Source organism: Zymoseptoria tritici, chromosome 6, assembly GCF_000219625.1.
Source record: "Zymoseptoria tritici IPO323 chromosome 6, whole genome shotgun sequence".
In the NCBI taxonomy this organism is placed as follows: Eukaryota; Fungi; Ascomycota; class Dothideomycetes; order Mycosphaerellales; family Mycosphaerellaceae; genus Zymoseptoria; species Zymoseptoria tritici.
Genome location: NC_018213.1, coordinates 498,741 through 520,964, shown reverse-complemented (window position 1 = coordinate 520,964; position 22,224 = coordinate 498,741). Strand labels below are relative to the sequence as shown.

The 22,224-nt window shown below is 53.0% G+C and overlaps 6 protein-coding genes across 6 annotated transcripts; 4 read left to right on the top strand and 2 right to left on the bottom strand.

Moving 5' to 3' along the window:
• Window positions 1-1,315: 1,315 nt before the first annotated feature.
• Window positions 1,316-1,879, top strand: MYCGRDRAFT_81070 (uncharacterized protein; the record flags this gene model as incomplete). Its single annotated transcript, XM_003851897.1, has 1 exon — window positions 1,316-1,879. A coding segment is annotated over one exon (363 nt), but the record flags the coding sequence as incomplete, so codon positions are not given.
• A 7,277-nt stretch (window positions 1,880-9,156) lies between these two features.
• MgCDC25 (putative cdc25-like protein tyrosine phosphatase) lies at window positions 9,157-11,620 on the bottom strand (the record flags this gene model as incomplete). The annotated part of the gene is made up of 4 exons (XM_003851324.1): window positions 9,157-10,648; window positions 10,721-11,000; window positions 11,076-11,131; window positions 11,219-11,620. 4 exons carry the CDS (start codon window positions 11,473-11,475, stop codon window positions 9,517-9,519), a joined length of 1,725 nt encoding a protein of 574 aa, XP_003851372.1.
• A 1,847-nt stretch (window positions 11,621-13,467) lies between these two features.
• On the bottom strand, window positions 13,468-14,888 carry MYCGRDRAFT_93701 (uncharacterized protein; the record flags this gene model as incomplete). The annotated part of the gene is made up of 4 exons (XM_003851323.1): window positions 13,468-13,535; window positions 13,640-13,698; window positions 14,111-14,323; window positions 14,791-14,888. 4 exons carry the CDS (start codon window positions 14,886-14,888, stop codon window positions 13,468-13,470), a joined length of 438 nt encoding a protein of 145 aa, XP_003851371.1.
• A 2,373-nt stretch (window positions 14,889-17,261) lies between these two features.
• MYCGRDRAFT_59681 (uncharacterized protein) lies at window positions 17,262-18,129 on the top strand (the record flags this gene model as incomplete). Its single annotated transcript, XM_003851898.1, has 2 exons — window positions 17,262-18,018; window positions 18,071-18,129. The coding sequence occupies 2 exons, from the start codon at window positions 17,314-17,316 to the stop codon at window positions 18,083-18,085; spliced, it is 720 nt and encodes a 239-aa protein (XP_003851946.1).
• Window positions 18,130-18,469: 340 nt separating this feature from the next.
• On the top strand, window positions 18,470-18,869 carry MYCGRDRAFT_104737 (uncharacterized protein; the record flags this gene model as incomplete). Its single annotated transcript, XM_003851899.1, has 1 exon — window positions 18,470-18,869. The coding sequence occupies one exon, from the start codon at window positions 18,673-18,675 to the stop codon at window positions 18,856-18,858; it is 186 nt and encodes a 61-aa protein (XP_003851947.1).
• A 295-nt stretch (window positions 18,870-19,164) lies between these two features.
• On the top strand, window positions 19,165-20,508 carry MYCGRDRAFT_72813 (uncharacterized protein; the record flags this gene model as incomplete). The annotated part of the gene is made up of 1 exon (XM_003851900.1): window positions 19,165-20,508. One exon carries the CDS (start codon window positions 19,237-19,239, stop codon window positions 20,506-20,508), a length of 1,272 nt encoding a protein of 423 aa, XP_003851948.1.
• Between the last annotated feature and the right edge of the window lie 1,716 nt (window positions 20,509-22,224).

Genomic DNA, 22,224 nt, shown 5'->3' with positions numbered 1-22,224 from the left:
TAGGTCCTAGCGAACAATAGCAAAACAATACAAGCTGCGTCCAGGCGAGACAGAAGAACAAGCAGCATATCGTCGTTTCCTCGCTGCAGAGCGCCAGCGCTACAAGAGACACCGTAACAAACAGGCCGAAATCGAAGAACAAAGACGAAACATTCAAAGCACTCCCTACCTTAATCCCAAGACCAACCCGTTCTCGAGTTTATCCGTACCTAACGACTCAAGGCCACCTCGACGAACATTTGACGACATTAATTTACACGACAACACTATTGCATTAATAACCTCCTTAACTAAGGCAACCGCACCATCCGCGCTACCGGCAGCACTAGCACCACTACCAACTCCAGGTCTATCAAAACCACCAAAGGCCTCCAAGTTAAAGGGCAAGAAGAAAGCGTCTCCAGATGAGACGGGTGCGACGCGCAGTGATCACCTTAAAAGCACCTCGACGGCTCTACCTGGTACAACTACATCTGCACAGACTGTATTACCAAAGGAAGCTAATCACGCTAACAGCAGCTCTTAGTTTACTAATCCTGCCCCTCTTGCCCAGGGAAACTCGGCCAAATTACCACCCTCCGACGACGACGACGACGCACTCTTCATTCCGGACGAGTCCTCCTACCGTTTTCAAGCAGCTCCCATCAACAACATTGTTAATATGCCACCTCGACGTGCGCCAGCAGCTACCGCTGCCCCTGCTCCGCCGGAATTGGAGATTAGATATACCGAGCGCTCGACGGAGTACAAGAAGGCGTACAAATCAGGTTTTAAGGACACTAAGCAATTTGACACGATGGTCACACTTACTGGCCCAAATAACTACGCCACCTGGAAGCGTCAACTCCTCAACTGCGCACTCGCAGTTAATTTTCACACCCTTATTGATGGATCGGAGCTCCCGCCCGTGTCTCTAGTGGGAGATGCACCAACCTCTGAATAGAACGACTGGATGCTGGAACACGCGGAATAGCTGGCGAGAAACCTCTCCCTGCTCAGCTACATTCGAAGGCACATTACCGAAGGCCTTTAATCAAAGATTAAGGGCATTACCCTCGTCGCCACCGCTCTGGAAGCAATTGAGAACTACTGCATGGCGAATAGAGTTCATTACTTCGTGTCAAGACTCGGCGATGTTTCTAACTACTCGTTTAATAAGGCCGGTTCATTTGAAGACTTTATAAAAGAATTCGAGCGAAGGATTACTAAACTCCACGCCCTGGCCGAGGCGCCAAAACTTCCGGACGACTTCAAAACCGGCTTCTTCGTCAAAGCACTAGGCCCTCGTTTCAGCAACTGGATCATAACCTAGAGCTCAATTTACAAGATCTGTAGCATCGGAAAGGGCAAGCAGCTAATTTCGTACGAGTCCTTAAAGTCCTCCGCAGGCAACGAATGGGAGCAAATAAGTCAAATTGACCCAATGCCGGCTTTAAATTACTCGTATGCGGCATTCCGTGGAACAAAGCGACCGCACGACTTAAACGACCCGCCACTCGGACAACTACTTGGACTAGCGAACAACAAATGCGAGTGGCCAAGCTATAAAGGACGGTCTACCCACACGAACGGTCAATGTGCGAAGCAGAACAACGAAGTGTTCAAAGCATTCAAGGCGGGTGGAAAACTCCCCGGGAGCTCGAAACCAATGACTTCCGGTGCGAACAGAGACGCTGTTCATCCAGGACGGCGTTCATACCTAGCGGGTGTGGATGACTCAGTAACAAATGACGGCGATCCTCAGATTAAGCGGGTCATGCAATTCACTAGTTCATCATTCACTACAAAGGAATAACTATCCGATCTCGCGTCTGGATCAGAAAACATTGCTGCGGGTGCACTTCACCCTACATACCCTTCAATATCGAATCAATCATTCATTGCCTCCTACTCCGTCGTCAATTAAGCATCAGCTCCGAAGACTACCAAATCGGACATTGTTTAAGGCGGGTATGGCAAGTACGACTGGATTGTGGACTCCGGCACTATAGAGCATATCTGCCCGAATCACGAGCTGTTTGTCGATTACGTGCTACTGAAAACACCGCAGGAAATGGTCGGTTGTGGCACTGGATTCTTTGCAGTAGGAGTTGGGCGCGTTCAACTGGAAGTTCGACACCCTTCCGGAAGCCGTCAATTGATCCTGTCAAAGGTTGTTTACATTCCTCAAATGCCAGTGTCCTTACTATCTGTCGACAACCTCAATCGAAGCGGCACACGATACACGTTAATTACTGGGTACTGCGACTTCACAAACTTGTCAACTGGTAAAGTTTTGCTTACTGGATCACAACGCGGAAAACTCTGGACACTAGACGTCTCGATTGGAAGCTCTTACCTGTCGACCTGGATCTATCAAACGCCATCAAACCTCCCGATGGAATTTAATACGGCCTTATTCTTTAACACGCGCACGCAGGCGAAACTACTACTAAGCGTGTGGCATCAAAGACTGGGCCACATTAGCCCGGAGGCCGTCAAAGTGATGCTGAGGCGAAGGAACATTAGCTTTATTAATCAATCCTTTTCATGTGAATTGTGCCATCTGGGCAAGGCCCAGCAAACTCACAAGATATCGGAGCCTGTGCGAGAAACAGAACCGTTTGCGAAGATTCACATGGACCTCGGCGGACCACTGCCTGCCTCGATATGCGGCGAACGATATTACCTGCTACTAGTCGACGACTACACCAGGCACTCATAGGCGTACATAATAAAAACGAAGATGGCCGACGAAGTCTACCGATGCTACAAGGACTGGCTGACGCGCATGGGCACTCAATTTGATGGGAAGATTCGATGCATTCACACAGACGGAGGCGGAGAATTCGTAGATGTCATTACGCAGGCCTGTCGATTGGCCGGAGCGAAACTGGAGATAACAGCGGCGTACCAGCCTGATTAGAACGGAGTCGTTGAAAGAAGACATCAAACCCTCTGGAACATTATCCGGTGCATAAAATAGGACGGGCACCTTCGAAACGAACTGTGGCCAGAGCTGCTAAAAGTAGCAATTTTCATTAACAACAGGAGCCCTACGCGAGCGCTACACAATTAAAGGTCACCGCATAAGGCACTTACTAGGAACGTTCCAGAGATTAGGTGGATGCGGCGAGTCGGTTGCCGCGCATACAAACTCGTACCAAAAGCGCTGTTTCCGAAGAAATACGATCCGCGAGCTCATCTCCGAGTACTAGTAGGATTTGAAGGAGAAAACCTGTTCAGACTGTGGAATCCCATCAATGGCAAAATCGAGCGTGCGAAGGAAGTTCTGTTTGACGAAGACGTTCGACTGGACCATAGTTCGTTGAACTATACGTTACCGATGTCTAGCGCCAATTTGGACGCAATTGATGCACCGGAGATGAATCTGCCAAACAAGACGACTGCCTACGACGTCGCTGCGCTTCAACCTTTACAAGAAGCATCCGCTGTACAGTCCGAGTGGGAGAACAGGAATCAAGGAAGTCCGGACCACATACAGCGTATGCCTTACGTTAGACCGCAAGTCGCGAATCTATAGGTCGCAACTCGACCGAATCTACCACCGATTAGCCACGTTACTGGACCTACGCCAATTAAAGTCCCTACGAATCCGAAGTTGCTACCACTCCGAATGCAACCCGTGAGTTACTACTGCACGCATTAAAGTGACTCAATATCAGTCTTTAATGCAGCGTTCCTCGCCGGTGAACCGGTTATGGAATTTAAAGTAGAAACGGAAGACACGCAACCACCGGACCCAAATCGACCCCTTTAGCCTCCAGACGTCGACACCGCGGTCACTGTTTAATTGATGGAGAAAGACCTAATGGTCCCAAATACCTATCAGTAGGCCATGGACTCGGAATACAGAGAACAATGGATCGCGGCAATTCGCGAGGAAATCGACTCGCTTAATAAGAACGGAACATGGGATGTAGTCGAAGGCGCCACTGCAAAGGACGCTCCACTCTCGGGAAAATGGGTGTTTACGCTCAAACGAGGAAAGGACGGCGAGATCACTCGATTCAAGGCACGCTGGGTAGTGCGTGGCTTCGAACAGCGCGAGGGCATTAACTTCTTAGAGACATTTGCGGCAGTCGTCAAACTAATGAGCTATCGCATGATGTTCGCACACGCAGCGAGACACGACTGGCACGTCCATTAAATGGACGTTAAGACTGCTTTCCTGTACGGCGACATCGACCAAGACATATAGGTCGAACTACTGCCTGGCTCAAAGGACGGCACCAAAGTCTGCAAACTGCGCAAAGCCCTCTACGGATTGAAACAGGCACCGCGCATCTGGTATTAAACTCTAATCAAATCCCTTCAATCACTTGGCTTCGAGCCGTGTCCTCACGATCAAGCTGTGTTTCAAAAGGACGGAACATATATACTCGTATATGTGGACGACCTCTTGATCTCAGGCCCTGATCTTGAATTAATCAAGGAGGCGAAGAAGTCGCTTTCGAAAGCGTTTCAAATGAAGGATATGGGCGAATGCAGCTTCTTCCTTGGAATCGCTATTGAAAGAGACCGTAGAAAGAGGACAATTCGACTAACTCAAACAGCGCATCTTAAGGCGATGCTCGAAAGGTTTAGGTTGAAAGATGCTAACCTAGCACTAACTCTGTACAACTCGAAGGCACGATGGCAACCTACGCCCACGGATCACATCGCCACCGCCGAAGACAGACTCAGGTATCAATCAATAGTTAGGTCATTAATGTACGCAATGCTAGGAACTCGACCGGACCTAGCATTCTCGGTTTCCCAGGCCAGCCGGTTTTGCTCAAACCCATTAAAGGACCACCAGGATCAAATCAAAAGGATACTTAAATATGTGGCCGCAACGCTGGACCTCGGACTGGAATTTGATGGAAATAACCTGGAGCCTCTTACCGGAATAAGCGACGCCGAATGGGCTGGAGACCGCTCGGACAGCAAGTCAATTGGTGGATACGTCTTCAAATTCGGTGGAACTTTACTTAGCTAGAGATGCAAGAAGCAGACCACCGTAGCCCTGTCTACTGCGGAAGCCGAATATACTGCCCTCTATTACGCTGGAAAGGAGGCAGTCTGGATGCGACGAATGGTCCAATACTTCGGAACGGAGCAGGACACCGTGGTTATTCGAGTGGACAACAGGAGCGCCATCGCGATTGGCAACAACCCGGTGAAACACGAAGCAACCAAGCACATCCGGATCTAGTATCACTTTATTCGTTAATTGATTGACGATGGGACAGTTACTCTCCTTCACATACTAGGAACCGACAACACCGCCGACATCTTCACGAAAGTACTGGATTAATACACCTTTGAGAAGCACATTAATGGACTTGGAATTACCGGACTGGAGGGCGGACGCGTGAGGAAGGACTTGAAGAGAAAGCGGACCAAGGAGTCTAACTAATGTCAATTATTCGGACAGGCGGTTGACCACTCTTTTCCCAATGGGTTTTTAACGAGGGCAACAGGATATTATAGTAACCGGTATTCGGTTAAGTGGGAGTGTTGTAATAGGGCCGATTTGTTACAAGGGTTAATAACCGACACTGGTTCCCATCAATGTATATATAGAACCGAGGATCCCTCAGGTAGAGTTACAATCTAATGGCTCATAACTTTCAACACATCACAATCTTGCTCGAGCAGATTATGCGGCATTGGGTATCCTTTGGCGGAGAGAGTGGGCTCGCCGGCAAGCAAACCGCATGGGCATGGGCGAATGCAGCCATCCACGCGCTTGGGACATCCTCAACCCACTTTCCTGCCACGCATGTGATGAGCCAAGACTTGCAAGGCGTTTCCTTTGACATGTGCAAACAACCTGCCGGTGCTTGTGGCTGAGATCTGGCCCGGTCCTGCTTTCTCTTGAGAAGCACGATCCGTATAGCCTCGATGTACCCAGGACGACCTCGTTGCCAGTGGACGACGACGCAACAAGTACAACGCACTCTCTTCCATCAACCAGAACTTGGAATCAGAATCCAACAGATAAGGATGAAAGAGAGTGCCTTGCATACTTTCATGTGAAGACTGCCCTCACCCTTGGCATTTCGGCCTTCGTTCCGATCCGCGGGAAGCTCAACCGAACATCCATGACTGGCGGGTGGGGGATGAGCTTTTGCCTCATTCGAATCGACTTGCATGTGATCATCGACAACGTCTGACGCCATTCTGCCCTCACTCTCACCATCCAAAAGCATCCAAGACAACTGCAGAGACTCCAATGCTGCTTCCCTGTTTGCACCTGGCCTGACACCCACTACACCACCAAGATCAAGATCTTCGCCCTGCAGCGGTCCGGATCTCCGACCCATCGCGGAGCTCTATCTCCATCTGCCGGACCCCGGAGCTGCTCTATCAGTGTGCCTGAAGCACAGTGATGCACAATGAAGCACAACACCTTGGTGGAACATCCTACAGCAAGAAATGCCGCATGCAAGAGAGCTCGAGCACTCGCAGCAGGATACGATCGCTACAAGTATACGAGCCATCCAACACCCAGCCGCCGACCGAGAGTGCTCGCATCCTCACCCCGATCACAATGCGGCGGAAGCTCCTACTCCGACAGCCCGTTCCTGCTGTGCTGTACGCGCGCAGCCATCTCACCGTCAAGCGAGCAGCAAATCTGTCCCACCTGCCTGATTTACCACTGCCGAGCGCGCATTGCCAGCGCACTGCAGACGGTACTTGTTCGGAATGTGTCGTGTCATGCACGTCGTTGTCTGCCTTTAATTGTGGCTGTGTCGCCGGAGCTGCAGGCGATAATGATCGAGCATTGCGTCGTCTGTCGGTCGCTTTGTGACTACATGCACGGCAGAGGTCCCGAAGACCGATGACTTCTCCAGTGGTCCAGAAAGACATCGAGCCTGAGTCTCACGTAAAGCGACGACACCTCCAGCTGTCCGAACGTCAAGATCAGCTAGAAGAAGGATCCGCTTGGATCTTCAGGATGACGCACGACATCGACGTCTTGTCGATGCCTGCACGCGAATTCGAGGTCAAGAAACATTCAAAGGCTAATCCAATGCCGTTTACGTCCGACCGAAGGCCTAGAAGCACGGCGAACGCAACCGCCTCCCCCTTTGGCGTTGTCAACAGACCAAGTACTGTAAGACCCGACGTGATACTCGCTCAGCCTACCGAAACATCGCCGCTTCGGGCAGGTAGTACAGACCTCGCCGTCGCGTACCGGTGGCACTCAAGAGGACTCGTCTCCCTACCACGGTCAAGATCAAGAAGATGGTATCACCCGGAGAGTACCACTCGCATTGTCCAGCGTTGGGGGTCTGACAAGATGTCTCTTTGTCGGAGTGCACGCCGACGGGTCTCCGAGTGTCCGTGTCGATCTGCATCGGACGTGACAATTAGACGCCGGATCGCCTTCGCAGAAGTAAGTGAGAGCGACCGCTCGTGTAACGGTGTCCGAGTGTACATCTCATGAGTACAGCACTTGGCTCCGGCTACGTCGACTGACCGGCCGCTGTACGTTGATCTTCCGTCATCAGCATACACTCGACTGCAAAGACTTGACGAACGAACGCTGAGAACAGGGTAAGTGGCATTCAACACCTTTTCAAATTTTCATGCGTTGTCGCTGCTCCCCTTTTTTTCTCTCTTCCTCCCAGGACAAACTTACCCGAGATTTCCGTTCGAAGCAGCACGACTACTCTCTCTTCGAGCACTGCACGCCTTCACCCAAGCCGCAAAAAAAGTCCTGTCAGGAACCGTCCGCCATTGAACCATTATTTCCCTCTCTCCCCATCATGCCTCTCGGATCACGCCTCTCGGACCAAAGCAGGCGATGTCTCCCTCCACTTCAACTCCAGCGGACCTCTCATGCTCAAGATATATAGCAAGCGAGAGAAAAATCACTACTTCAACTCCAGCGACGGGACCTCTCATGCTCAAGATGGATGATAGTAGCAAGCGCAGAGAATCACATTCGTACAAATAATACTTACTACTACTCTGACTCGTCACACACCTAACCTGGAGAGTCCAGCCAGACTCATGTTGTTCATGCACCACCTCTGCAGTACCTCATTCCGCGATCACAAATTCCCCTTCCCTCGGCCATGCGCGCCGCCGTCCTGACTCGTCTACCACATCTCCACGATCTCAAGTCGGCAAACCCGAAGCCCACCTAAGATCACCATGATCACTCAAGAACAGCAAGGCCCAAATGCGGTATATGCTCTCAAAGAAGCAACGATATACCTACCGCTGCAAACGACCAACCGACATGCAAGCAGTTGCAGCGTACCGGACCCGAGCAGCCATACCGACTAATAACGGCTTGACGTCTTGACGGGTCAACGAGAGAAAACGTGCGTGACACGAGGGATGCTTCACGACTCGGGGACTTCCTCGAGCGAAGGCCAGATATATATATATATATATATATATGTATATAACAGTTGATCAACGTCCATAAACGAACGAGTGGTCGCTGCCTCCCTCCGCTGCTCCTCCGTGCAGGGCGCAAATAGCTGCGCACGATGCGTACACGAGCAGTGCTTGAAGATATGACAACGATACAGATCAAAGACGATGGGCAACTGCTTTCAAGCATTCGCCCAAAAGGCACACAGCAACAAATAGGAGAAGGAGAGCAATGATGGAAAAGTTTCTTTCCAACATATATCAGCTTGTATCAATCGCTAATCGAAAAATCCAATCAATCAGACAATCAATCTTCCTCTTCACTCCCTCAACAGTACTCCATCGTCGTCTTGTGATACTCATACAGCGACACATGTTGTTGTTTCATCCTAGCATTTCAAATCAATCAGTCGATCGATCAAGTTCCCATCTTCCTTCTTCCTGCACACCCACGGATGATCTTCTCCGAGATCTCAAGCTCCATCATTCTAGACGCGCAATCCGCAATGTATCAAAGTCGCTCTCGTGGCGCTCTCTTCTCCTTTCCCACCATCTTCTCCGTGCACGCAAAGCTCAGCAGCGCTTGCTCGCTTAAACGTACAACCACACAATCCTCCTCCACCACCATTTCGTTGACAAAAGCAAAAAAGAAAAACGGAAGCAAGCAAGCAAGCCAGTCGCGCGTTGGAATCCAGGAAGAGAGAGGGGCAGCAAAAATGCAGAGAGCGTTCGTGGTAGTACAATAAAAAAACAAATCGTTGGTGACAAGGCCCGAGGATGTGGATCGAGGATTTGTCGATGCCAGGGCAAAATAGCTCGCTGAATCGCGGCAAAGGGAAAGTAGCAAGTGTATGGTGTGTTCTTTGTTGGGCAGAACGGTCGCGTTCAATGCCGATGTTGGTAGTAGGTTTGGGTTTGTTCAGATGTCCAAAGTTGTCGATCAAGGACAAGAGGTGAAGCTTTAAGTTGTGTTGGTGTGGATGTATCGATGTCAGGGCCGTTCTGTTGGTCCGTAAGATCGCAGCGCTATGCAGCAGATAGAAAGCAAACGAGACGTCGAGTCGGTCGTGGTATGTCCGGTTCTCGATGGGGTGGTTGGATGCATGATGGCGCTGAGATCCATGTCATCGAACACGATCAATACGACGCCATCCTCCGCTGAAATGATGCTCCGATACCTTCGGAAATATTTGCGCCAACGGTGAAGCTGCTAAGGCTACGAGCAACCATAAGAGCACGAGGGTTGGCGGTGGGCGAGTCCTCTGTGTCGTCCGAACTCTGGCCGAAGGCGAACGTCTGGTTACGGAATAGCTTCTGGCGGTTCTGTTTGACCTTGGCCATGCCGATCTCGCAAGCCTGTTCGTGACGATGGTCGTTCATCTCAACATAACTTTGTGGGTAGCATTTTGATCGATGTGCGGCGAAGAATTTGCTGTAACCACCGTCGAGAATGTACATCTCTGGGTAGGTGAGTTGAGGGTAGTTGGCCATGTTGACCGTTCGATCATGGCCGCGGATGAACTTCGCGGTGAGAGGCGCGCGGTGGACCGAATATTCGCAGTGGAAGATGAGGCAAGTGTTCGCCGGAACGCCGGTGCTGAAGAGTTCGTGTGCGAGTTGTTGCTTGTCGTTGAAGTTCACGGCGTTCTCAATGTGGCCGCCGCTGTACTCATACTCGAAGCGACAATCGATGACAAGGACGCGGTCGTATTGACTGCTGAACTTCGACTCCAGCACCTCGACCATGGTTTCTTGCGTGATGCGAGGGAGACCCTCTGGCTCACCTTCAGGAATGAAATGCGGTAGTCTGTACTTCGATGGCTGATCCTGCTCAGTGTCCATGACCGAGTCGAGAGGAGATGGCAGTGCCTCAAAAGTGTCTTGCTCCTCTTTCATCACATCGTCGGGATGTTGAAACATACTCAAACTCCTCCGAATCAGCTTCCTCTGAGGGCGTATGAATGCCGTTCGGCGCTCCGCCGAAGGCTTTCGAACGTGTCCCGAAGAAGGAGAGCCATTACTGCGATTCCCGACGCTGAGGGAAGTCCTACGGGGAGGAGGGAGCATCGAGCCGATACCGGATGGCTGCTGCAAGTCATCTACGGGCGATTCGCTGAAGCTCTCTAACAGGCTGGGCGTCGACGAGCACGTGAGACCGCTTGTGGCGACATTGCCGAACCGAAAGGGCGGTAGCTGGGTTTCGGTACTGCTGGGTCGTTGTGGAATGTGGCTGGTGGAGAGACCTTTGGTGCGGGTCAGAGTTGGTCTCCTGGCTGGTATCCGACGTCTGCCGAGACACATTAGTTGGAGGAGAGCGATGCATCAAGGGAACAAGACTTACTCTGGAAGAGCCAAGTAGCTCGGTGGTTGCGTGGATTGGTTAGCTTGCGCAGTGGGCTCGAAGAGATCCTCGGGCGTCAACAGATCTGGGGTGGAATCATGACTGTCTTCCCCATCGTCGGGCGTTGTCTCGGGTGTGGGTGACGGCAGGGTGACCTGAGCAACGAAGCGAGGCACCTTGTGTGGAAGTGGCGAGATGTCCATGGCGTCGCCGTGATAAGGAGAGGACGACATGATGGGAGGAGTGCCGGCAGTGTCGAGCTCGACGGGAGGGGTTTGGACTTGCCGGTTGTCAGTCTCGATGTGGAATGTGCAAGAGGAGTTCTTGCGTGACGAGAACTCACCTGCATGTTCACGCGGCCGGAACAGATCTTGGGTGAACAATGAACGACGCGGAGTGGGCGCTTGAGGGCTGGAACATCATGGTGAGCAAATGTAATGCCCAAGAAGGGTCTCGACCTTGGGGGGCACAAGCGAGGAATGCGGGTCGGATAGTTACCTTTTATCGATGTGGAAGTTGGCGTCTAGATCGGCCGTGAGACTGGACGTGGGCGACGAGCCTCGGATGGGTCTCAACGAGAAGTAGTCTTGTCGACGCGGCTTTTGCTGCATGCTCAATGTCTTGAAGTCGAATGTGGTGGGACCATATGTCTGGAAGTTGGGATACATGGCTCTTGATTCCGGCACGTCCTTTCGAGATGCCCAGATGGCGCATGGCTGCGGGTGCATGGCCGCCAACGGCGATGAGTATTCCATGCTGGGTGGTGTGTGATATGGTGTAGGTTATGGTATTCCTGTTGACTGTCTTCCAATGTCTTGTGCGGATCGATGTCTGAGGTTGGATGATGCTGTTTCTGACTCTGTCGAAGTGCCGAACGCTATCGATAGGTGGACCGCCGTAGTGACTGACGTTGGAGGAAGGAGCGTAGATGACCGTGCATGTGGAGAGGTGGTGATCGTCGTGGTTTCGGTGTTGGTATCGATTCGGTGGTGACCTTGGTCTCGGTGCGTGCGTACGACAAACGAATGAACGTCTCGTCTCGGCTCTTCCAATGAATGGATATGTGTTCGCCGCGGTGGTGGTGCTGGCGGATGGAGCGAATGGACGACCTCGTCGGGACCGAACGAACAGCAGGCAGTCGTCGTCCGGGTTGGGGAGGAGAGGTGGTCGACGAAGGGAGGAGGAACGAAGGACGAGCGTTGTCGGAAGGTCGGTGTCGATGTCGATGTCGATGTCAGTTTCCACGTTGCCAGCGAGCAAGGCCTTTCCCAGTGAGTCGATGTCGTCGTCCTGGGAGCAGGTCACGGCGGTCACCTTAAGAGACAGGCAGAGTCCCGGTTGCTGAGCTGAGAGCGTTGCTGTGGTAAGGGAAGGTGCGGCCCCGCGCAGTTAGCTTTGCACAAGCGAACCCAGACCAGCGCCAGGAACGGCAAGAGCACAGAGCACACACGCCGGAACCGTGAGCACAGACGATGATGAGACAACGGGATCGCTCTTTTTCTGCTTGGAACCACGGCGGCGGCTAGTTCTAAATGGCTACGATACTCTAATGTATGGCGCGTCGATATGATCATTTAATGCTCACTTTCTTCTCCCTCAGACGACAACGGCGGACAGTGATGAGAGACATTGGCGAAACAGCCATGAGACATGAAAGTGCCAGCAATGTGAGGCGGACGATCCGGTTGACAGATCTCGATACACTCTTCGACTAGCATCTTCCTAGAAGTACCTTTGAAATCGTCGATGTCTTTCTGTTCGGCACCAACAATTCCGGTTTGAGCAGAGATCAATGGATTATACATTCATCAGAGGATATCAACGCACTGCTCTTCTGGCCACGCATCCACGGTACCCGTGTCTCGCCGAGGCGTACATGCCAGCACTACGCTGCTCACCTGGCCAACTGTAGTTCGACCACAAAGCCCTGCTCCTGCAAGGAACAATGTGTAGCACATCCACCGGGATTCCTCGCTTGAGATGGGGCAATCCGTGCTCTGCCTTGTCGACAGCAACCCCCGAAGAAAAGGAAGACTGCACTATTGCGTGGTGTGATTGGCGAAAGGGATGTCTTCTTGAGACGACGCTATCAGGAGTTCCGCTTCCTTCCTGCGTGTTCAAAATACATCACCATGTCTTGTGTAAACTCCGGCAATTCGGACCGCAGCTGCGAGGTACGTATACCCAGTGGCTGTCTTGTCGTTGCAATCAATCTGATGGTCATGAACTGTGGTTTGTTCACAAAGAAGGCTTCTCTTCTACAGCAGAGACCGATGAACCTGACGTCTTGCCAACGCTTTCTTCACGGCATTCTCTATGCACACTGTCAACGGCATCAACGCTCTTTCATCTCCGCTCCTCATTCGTTCCACAGTGAAGAAACGGACGAGCCAGTAAAAGACTCGTCGGTGGCTTTGAGCGAAGAATTAAGCTTTGCCAGGTCTCCCACGCGTTATCCGGATTTCCCACAACAGCGATCCAAGGATAATGCTGCAGGTGACCTCAGATTGCTCAGATCGCCCCGCTGAGCGTCGATTCCGCCAGCATACGCGATGTCGTGCACCATCCCGTACGTCATGCTCATCGTCTTCTGCCACGCTTCATCGCGATTGCGGCCGCCCGGCGCGTATTACTCTTGGATGATATTGGTTCTATTGGACATGATCAGGATCATCACAACAACAAATGCCTTCCTCATCACAATCACTCCCATCGGCGTCTCCGACACAAGCGCGCGCTTTGGCTGTCTAGACTTTCCGAGTCTTCCAGGGACCAAGTGGGCTGACCAGAGTGGCTTGAGAGCTGAGACCGAGACCTGTTGCCGCCGAGCACAATGTCTGGTCTCCACGTCGCGACGGCCGGAAGCTGGCATGATCTGATCCTGCCAACAGCAGCTCGCCGTGGCCGACTGCAACCCACACTCTTGAACATTGGTGGCTTGACGCGCCTCGCCACCGACCGTTGGGTCAGGGTCCTCCCTGTGGGCAGTCTGGTCCGTCGTCGGGAGTGCAAAATGTGAAATGAGATGGTGGAGCTTTGCCGAGGGCTCTGCAAAAGGACCAGATCACGCCAGGGAAGACGCGCCGGTAAACAATGGAGAAACGATACTCCGAAAGCCTTGACACGAACTCCACGCGATGTGGATTAAGCTCCGTCGTCTTATCGCTCCGTCCGTCGATCTCCATCACCGTGTCCGTCATCAAGATCCTTCTTCCCGTCTTCTTCAGCATCGCGAGCTTCCGTGCGAAGGTTGAAGACATCCAATCTCGTTCAGTCAACACCGGCACTTGAGAGATCACGATCGCGTGAGATTCGTCGTGCTCAAACACACGCAGGGAACAAGGTCGAACAAATCATCAACAACAACAACAACGAAGCTCTACGACTCACCGCAGGTCCGCAATGCCATGGTGTACGCTTACCCCTCCCGCGTCCCAGTCAACCACCTCGCATTGCATATGCAGCATGTGATGCAGCCTTCCCCTCCACGGACCACGAGTCGTACCGTCCGACGTTTCTTGAAACTCCCTGCATCGCTCCCAGACCCGGTCCTTCGGTCCTCCGGTTGTACCACGATCCGTGGGTCCACGAGGGTGACACACACTATAGCACTGATTTGTATAAGGCGTGCAATCTGTGGAGTCGCTATGGCTTCATGAGCGGTGAGTTGTGTAACGGGCATCGTCTCACATTGATTGCTGCTACAAGTACACGACACACACGTGCTACACCATGAGGTGAGCAATGTGAGGCATTATTGAAGACTGGGATGTCTTCGTGCAGTTGGGCCGCAGCATGAAGCATTGTAACGCACTGCATCTGTAAATGGATCTGGATCCCAACCGAAACCACACCGGAGTCACGACCGCCTTCCAATGCCACCTGCGTTTCGACACAGAGGCCTCGGGCCAGGAACCACAGCTGCGAGCTTTCGATCGTCCGCCCGTTCGCCATCTCGATGAAGCATCGTCCGTCGCCAGGTACAAGGTAATGTCGCTTTACAAGACCGCGCCCTGCAGCAGTTCAGGCAATCCGACATCCCATAGCTCAAACGAGGATGCCAGACTTACAACGGCTCTTCCTCCCTTAGATGTAAAGCGACATCCTCGATCGCGAAAGACACGCGCTGAAAATCCCATGTTAGTGACACCGCCGCCGCGAAGACCATCGCGATGGGACGATGAATGATGACGCCTGCTGGGCTGCATATATAATAGTGCCAACTTCCTCTCCACGCCGTTCATCGCCAACGTCGTACTGTGGCCACGCAGCTACCCTCCATCATCGTTCATACCGCTCAACGCGCCTTGGGAAACGACGTCAGGACTCTCGAGTTCATCTTCTCCGCAATTTGTCATGCAAAAGGCCGTTTCGCAAAGACGGTGATTGGATTTAAAAGTGCCAACTTCAATCACGCGCCCGTTCGTACAACGGCTTCTGGGACTTTTGTGTGCGAATTTTGAGCCGCATCGACGATCTTGAAGACTACCCGTTGGATGGCTACGTCAGGACGCTCAGAGTGCACGCTCTCTTGCGATGCGTACGATTGACGATAAAATGGCGTTTTGCAAAAAGGTGGAAGAGTGAAGAATGTGCCATCTTCAGCCCTGCAACGTTCGATATCGTGGCTTCTGGCTGCCTTGCAGATGATTGCATCTGTCTTCGAATGAGGATACCGGCGTTGGGTCCCTACGTCGTGCGGTTCCAAGATCACATTGATCGAAAGCATGATGTCCGGACGAGAAGCGTATTGGGACGAGGGCCGACTGCGACCATACGGGTCGAGAGAGGGATCGCGTACACTGGCCTCATCTCCGATGGCGGACTACGTCAACGATGATATCGACGGACAGTCTTTGCAAGTGGCTCCTCGAGCTGGAAACTTCTGCACTGCACCGCAAGACATTGCCGAGGAAACGGCTGTACGCAAGGTACTGCCATGAAGACTGATATCCATCTGTCTACGCAGGAGACCATGGTCTAAACCGCACGCTGCCAGTCCCTGGCTGTCATTGCAAAGTCCTCACTACGTACTGCAACCCGGTAGGTCCATGCGAGCAGCGACCAGTCGTTATTAATCGGCGCAGCTGTCGTCGATCAAGGACATCGTTACCTCCCGAAGGCTCGATCTACACTCCCAAGTCAACGGTAAAGACGGTGAACGAAGGCACCGCCTGATCATGCCTGGATGTTCCATCCATCGGAGAGACGATGCCAACTCATTCTTCGTTGTACATCGCAACGACTTTCCACTTCGCGGGGCGCCAAGAGAACAAGAGCGTGTCTTTGTCTGTGACGGAATTGACCATGGGCAGACTGAGACCAACGATCACAAGAAGGGCACCGCAGGAAGCCGTTGTACTTCCCGCCCGTCTGGAACATATCCCACATTGTGATAACAACGCACAACGTCTTGCAACGGCCATTTCGCTACCATACCACAGAATTACGACCAGCGAGCCGAGGAAATAAAGACGCATGGAAGAAAGACGCCCACAGGCTCGACGCACGCCTTTGAACGTCCACCCTGCATATCAGCTACGACTTCCCAGTCTAGGTCTTGCGCCACCCCACTCTTCAGGGTTAAGGCCCTCTATCTCACCACTCTCGTCGCCGATTGACACGGGTGCCTGAACCATACAGTGCAGCTCGATTTCTAGGATACGGCGGGGAGGCGAACGTTCACCATAGCGAGACTTGAGAGGATTGTTCTTGACTAGTAGGCGTTGCCATAGATAGTCTGGAATGGACCGAGTATGGGGAAGCTCCTGCGTGGTCCTGTTTCTGAGCCCCAGCGTTGGGTCCCTTCGGATATTCTCTTGGCGTTCACTCTCGGCGGTCTCGACCGCAGGTCATTTCGGGAATCTCCTGGTGAGTGACAAGGAGGTCTTGGATGTTGGTGAGACATCTTCGAGGCGAGCGGATTTGGAATGCACACGGATCTTACACGATCCACAGATAGGTCTTTGGTCGTACGGCGGGACTGTCAGCGATACGCTGCGAGCCTAGAAGTGATCAGCGGATGCTCAAAGAGCACAAGTTACCCTCGGATATCGGGGATGGATGCTACCAGGGGGATGTCGTACTTAGTCGCGCTTATCATTGGCAACATCGTCGCATCCACAGTGCTCCCAGATGCAGTCTGACTCAGGCTAGGCTCGCGGTTTGCATGCATGAATGAACCACGGATCCGCACAGTCAAGTCTTCACAGACCAAGAGCAATGCAAGTTCTCCTGGCTGAGCATCTCTTCCAACCTTGCTTTAGAAAGCGATGCATCCAGAGCTGGCACCAATGGGCTGTGTTTGACCGTGGTCGTTCGGCGGGTACTGCGAGCAGTGCGAGCCTGTGATCAGAGTCGAACTTGACGAGGGAGGAGGAGATGTCGTTGTGAAAGAAAACCGGGAGTGTCACTAGGGTTAGAGTTCGTGCTTAGCTCACATCTGACGATGAACCTGGCAGGAAATTCTGCCACCTTCTCATGCTCACCTCTGATGTCCACACACCTCTTTTCATCAGACCGAAATGTGGACGGCGCCGGTAATATCACAGATAGCTTTCGACGAGCACCTCTTCAAGATCTAGCGCTCCATCATGTCACACATCTCCCAGCTCGAAAGCAGCACAAAGCACAAAATCACCAATGGAGAAGACGAAACCCAGGAAGTGCCTCTGAACTGGCCCGTAGACGTCACATTTCTCTCGGACCACATATACACCGCCGCTGCTCTCGAAGAGCGTCCTAAGCTCGGCCGTGGCTCTTCCGACGACTCCACATGGCTCAAAGTCGCTCCGAACCTCATCCACCGCATCTCACCCCTGGTCCAGATCCTCACCATCAGCAATGAAAAGCATCCAGCCAACGGACAACGCGGCCTCTTCGCAGCGCAGCACCTCAAACCTGATCAATTCATCCTGCTATACATGGGCGAGGTCCACCTCAACAGCCAGTCCGACACCGATCCCCACAGCGACTACGATCTCAACCTCGACCGCGAACTCGGCCTCAGCGTCGACGCCACGAAAGCCGGCAACGAGTCCAGACATGCCAACGACTACCGCTCCATCGCCGAGAGACCCAATGCCGAGTTTCGCGATTGCTTCATCCAGGTGAAATCGACGAAGCGCACGGATGGGATCAGGTGGGAGAGGAGGGTGGGCATTTTTGTGTTGCCGGCTGGAAAGGCGGGGAAGCGGAAAGGTGGGATTCAAGCTGGTGAGGAGATCTTGGTCAATTATGGGAAGGGGTTCTGGGAGGCGAGGAGATTGCTGGGCTCGTTCAGAGGCGACGCTGAAATGGTAAGGATTGCGAAGATTGCCCTTCAATTTTGAGGATTGACATAGTGAGAAGACGCAGCCTGGATGAGATCTCGAGCGATCTATCGTTTCAATCAAACGGATCCGGCGATCCCTCAACTTGCTGTGTGACTCTACTGCACGGAATAGCGGCCTGCTTCAATTCCTCCAGAACTTGGACGACAGGCAGGAATGCACATCGAGGGGCTTCGCCTACGAGCACTACATCGACAGCCAGCACATTTCGAGCCGTTACCATTACTCCGCGACTGTCAACCCTATGCGATCTTCCCCTTCGAAGTAAAGACTGAGCTTCGTGGGACCTGCCGGAAAGACGGTTGCCTTCGAGGGCGGAAACGGAGTCCAGGTACTACCGAGAAGACGGCCGTCGGCTCGGTGAATCGAAACGACGCCCACTCCAAGCTAAGCTTCCTGGGAACCCGGAGCAGCTTGTGACACGGTCTTTGAGGCCGTTCCCTGTTGTAGCATGCCAGGCAATTACTCCCCGACCATTCTAATCCGTCTGAGCATTGCTCGTCTTCGCCTAGGGGCGTTGGATCGCATAGCTGTGAACGTCGCAGCTGATGGAGCTTGCCTTGGAGGAGATATGAGTACCAAAGCATGCCACGCGACAAGTGAATGGTGCTCAAATGAACAATGACGACCACGAGATGGCTTCCTCTCAGCTATAGTATTTCCATTCACTTCATGGCAGCCAAGCTTCGCTACAGCGCAGACAAGCATTTTCGGCGCCGAACAAGCTTCGTCCGATCAGCAATACAGCTGCGCTCCACGTTTCGGGAGCGGCCTCACAGACGACTCCGACTTGCCGCCTACATCTAGTCACTGCCTCAATCGTGTGACCATGGCTACTTGGTGTATTCCAAGATGCCGATGTTATTGGTGCGTTCTCGAAGTCCGTTCGAACTGGACGACTGACAAGCGGGAGCGGACTTTCAATCTCCGAAGCAGCGCGCCCGCAGGATCAATAGGCTCTGCTGACGGCCATACCTCCGGTACGGAGCTGAAAGATCCAAGGCAACGATGTCTCGACGACAGTTTATATAAAAAGACAACACGCCCACGACGTTGAGTTCAGTCTCGAGGAAGGCGTCATCTCACTCGCGTCTCTGCTCGACGTCAACACGAAGAACAATAAGCTCATCCAGAGCATACTCCTTCGTTCCCATCCACCACTCCACAGACTCATCACCCGCCAACATGTCCAAAGGCAAAGTCCTCATCGCCGGAGCGTCCATCGCAGGCCCCACAGCCGCATACTGGTTCGTCAAAGCCGGCTTCACAGTCACAGTCATCGAACGCTTCCCCCGACTCCGGACCGCCGGTCAAAACATCGACATTCGCACATCAGGCGTCACGGTCATGCGTAGAATGGGAGGAATGGAAGCTGCGGTGCGAGACCATCTCGCAGACTTTGACGGCATGAGCATCGTCAAGGAGGACGGCGAACCCGTCATCGTGATCAAAGCGAGCGGCAACACCGAACAGCAATCCCTCGTCTCGGAATTCGAGATCTATCGTGGAGACCTCGCTGCGATACTCTACGATCGAACCAAGGATGATGTAAGGTATATCTTCAACGAGCAAATCACCTCGATGCAAGATCAAGACGGCGGGCCCATCACAGTCGAGTTCCTCAACGGAACACCGAGAGAAACCTTCGATCTAGTCGTAGCATGCGATGGATCCACCTCACGAACACGAGCGATCGGTCTGGGATGCGGCGTACGAGACCACGTCGTCTCCGTGAACGCTTGGGCAGCCTACTTCTCCATCTCGTCAGACCTTCTCGAAGGTAGCAGGATATGCGAAGGACATTCCGTGCGTGGAGGCCGCCTCTACGCGCTCTCACCAGGTCCCGATGGCACGAATAGAGTTCTCCTACAAAGATGCCACTCCCGTTCCGAGCAGGACGCAACGCTCTCCTTCCGTCAAGCCCAAGAACAAGGCACCGAAGCCCTCAAGAAATTCATCTACGAGCTCTACACGGGATACGGCTGGAAAACGCAGCAGATCGTCGACGAAATGCTGGACTCGAAAGATTTCTACGCTTCTGAGATCCTGCAAGTCAAAGTCCCGTCCCTCTCGCGCGGCCGGTTCGTCTTGGTCGGCGACGCGGGGTACGCGGCAGGTCCGACGGGCGGAGGAACCAGTCTCGCGCTGACAGGAGCGTACGTTCTCGCCGGTGAAATCGCAGCGAGTAAAGGCGACATCGGAGCGGGTCTGATGGCTTATGAGGCGAGGATGAAGCCTATCATCAAGGACATGCAGACGATTCCTCCTGGCGTGTTGACGATGATGGCGCCGCAGACGGCACGGGGGATTTGGCTGAGGAATTTGTTCTTGAGGTTTGTCAGTTGGGGAGTCAAGTTTAGTGGGCTGTTTGCGTGGTTGGGGGGTTTCTGGGCGAGTGCTTTTGGAGGGGATAAGTATGGTATTCCAGAGTATGAGTTTAGTGGGAAGGATGAGTAGATTGGCGGCCAATCGAAGAGAAGAGACTCACTCGTGTGATCAATAGCGATGCCCCGGTATTCCCATGTCTCAAACAAGAAGAATGGTGTTTCTCAAGATCGGTCTTTCCTCCACATAGACAGCTGAAACTTGGCAGCATCATCACTTCGTCGTCACCGAAACTTTCCCTCCAAACTCCCACCACGTCCACGCCACGCCATGCCGAACCTCGAGGCTTCCACGTGGTACCTCTAGCACTACACCACACTACGCTTGCCGCAAGACACCACTCCTCCGCGGCACTCACGATCTTCTGCGATCGGGAGTCTAAAACTTCACCCATTCCGTGCTCCTCACCACCCCGCGAAAGAACCTCAATGGCCAGGTGTCAAAGCTCCAAGTCCGTGAGCATCCGAATTCCTTCTCCCCAATTCCAAGCACGACCGAAACGTCACCAAAACGCATCTCAGACTTGGAAACAAGAAGCGTGGGTAAGTGAGGGTAGGGTAGGGTATAAGGTAATTATGATGCTCTCGTCCAGACGTATGGCATGTCTACGCGAGTTTCTTCTTGGTTTTTTCCCTTTGTTTCGGTACTCCATCGTGGTGACTTCGTGCGCGTGAGGGACTTTTGTCGCAAGAAGAAAGAGACGCAGCGTGTCATCATTCAAGTGTCAGCATTCCAGAATTCTAATTCCCGACGGTGTGGTACCACACACCTCATTCGCACGCAATCGGTTGCGTTCTTGGAGCCGATTTTGAGGTACTAAAAGGGTAGGTATACCTCAACGCTCCTGGTCTGGTTGAGTGGAGTGAGCATTCTCGACTAAGACAAAACGAACAACACAACTACTCCAAAGCTCCATCCGCGCATAATCCTCGCCCAGCCACAAAAATGGACAACCCCCAACGAGTACGCCCCTCCCACCCCACCTCCAAACCCAACAACTAACAACAATCTCACCCTCAGACCGACCTCCCAACCCGCTCCCCCTTCCTCCAACAAACCCAACCCTCCCCCTCGCCGACAATCTCCCACACCCGCAACCCATCCACCTCATCCACAACCTCCTCCCATTCCAACGACATGGACATGCTGGACCGCACCCACGCCCTCAAATGCACCCTCACGGACCTTTTGAACTGCGAAGCCGTCAAGTCCGATGCGGAATGGAGGAGTTGGTGTCAGGCGAGACTGATGGATGCGGAGTTGGAGTTGAAGAGGCAGAGGAGGAGGAGGGTTAGTTCTGGAGGAGGTTGCGGAACCGTCGACGTGGGCCAGGAGGAGGGAAGGAGGGAGGGGAGGAGGGAGAGTTGGTGAATGGACATGATGTTGGGGTCATTTGATCGTTTGGGGTGGGGAGGAAAGAGGCTGGTACAGTGTCGCTTCGCAGCTTCACTCACCCTTGGCCGAGAGAAAAGAACATTCGACCGAAAGCGTGTCTGAACAAGTAAGAGCTGCTTTGGATGATCCCACTCACTCGCTCCTCCTCTCCGGAAAACCTCTGTGATGGCACTCTCCATCGACAGTGGTACGAGAAGCGTGGCTCCCTGCCGTCCCCACACCGCCGGGCGATGGAAATATAGCCGACAACGGCTCACAGTCGACGAGGGAGAGGAGAGACCTGCAAACGGCTGAGCCACGAGGGCACCGATGAGAAATATGGCTACGGCTGTATGTACGTAGCGGCCGCAGCAATGGGGGATGATGTCGGATATACATCCAGAGGATAGTGGA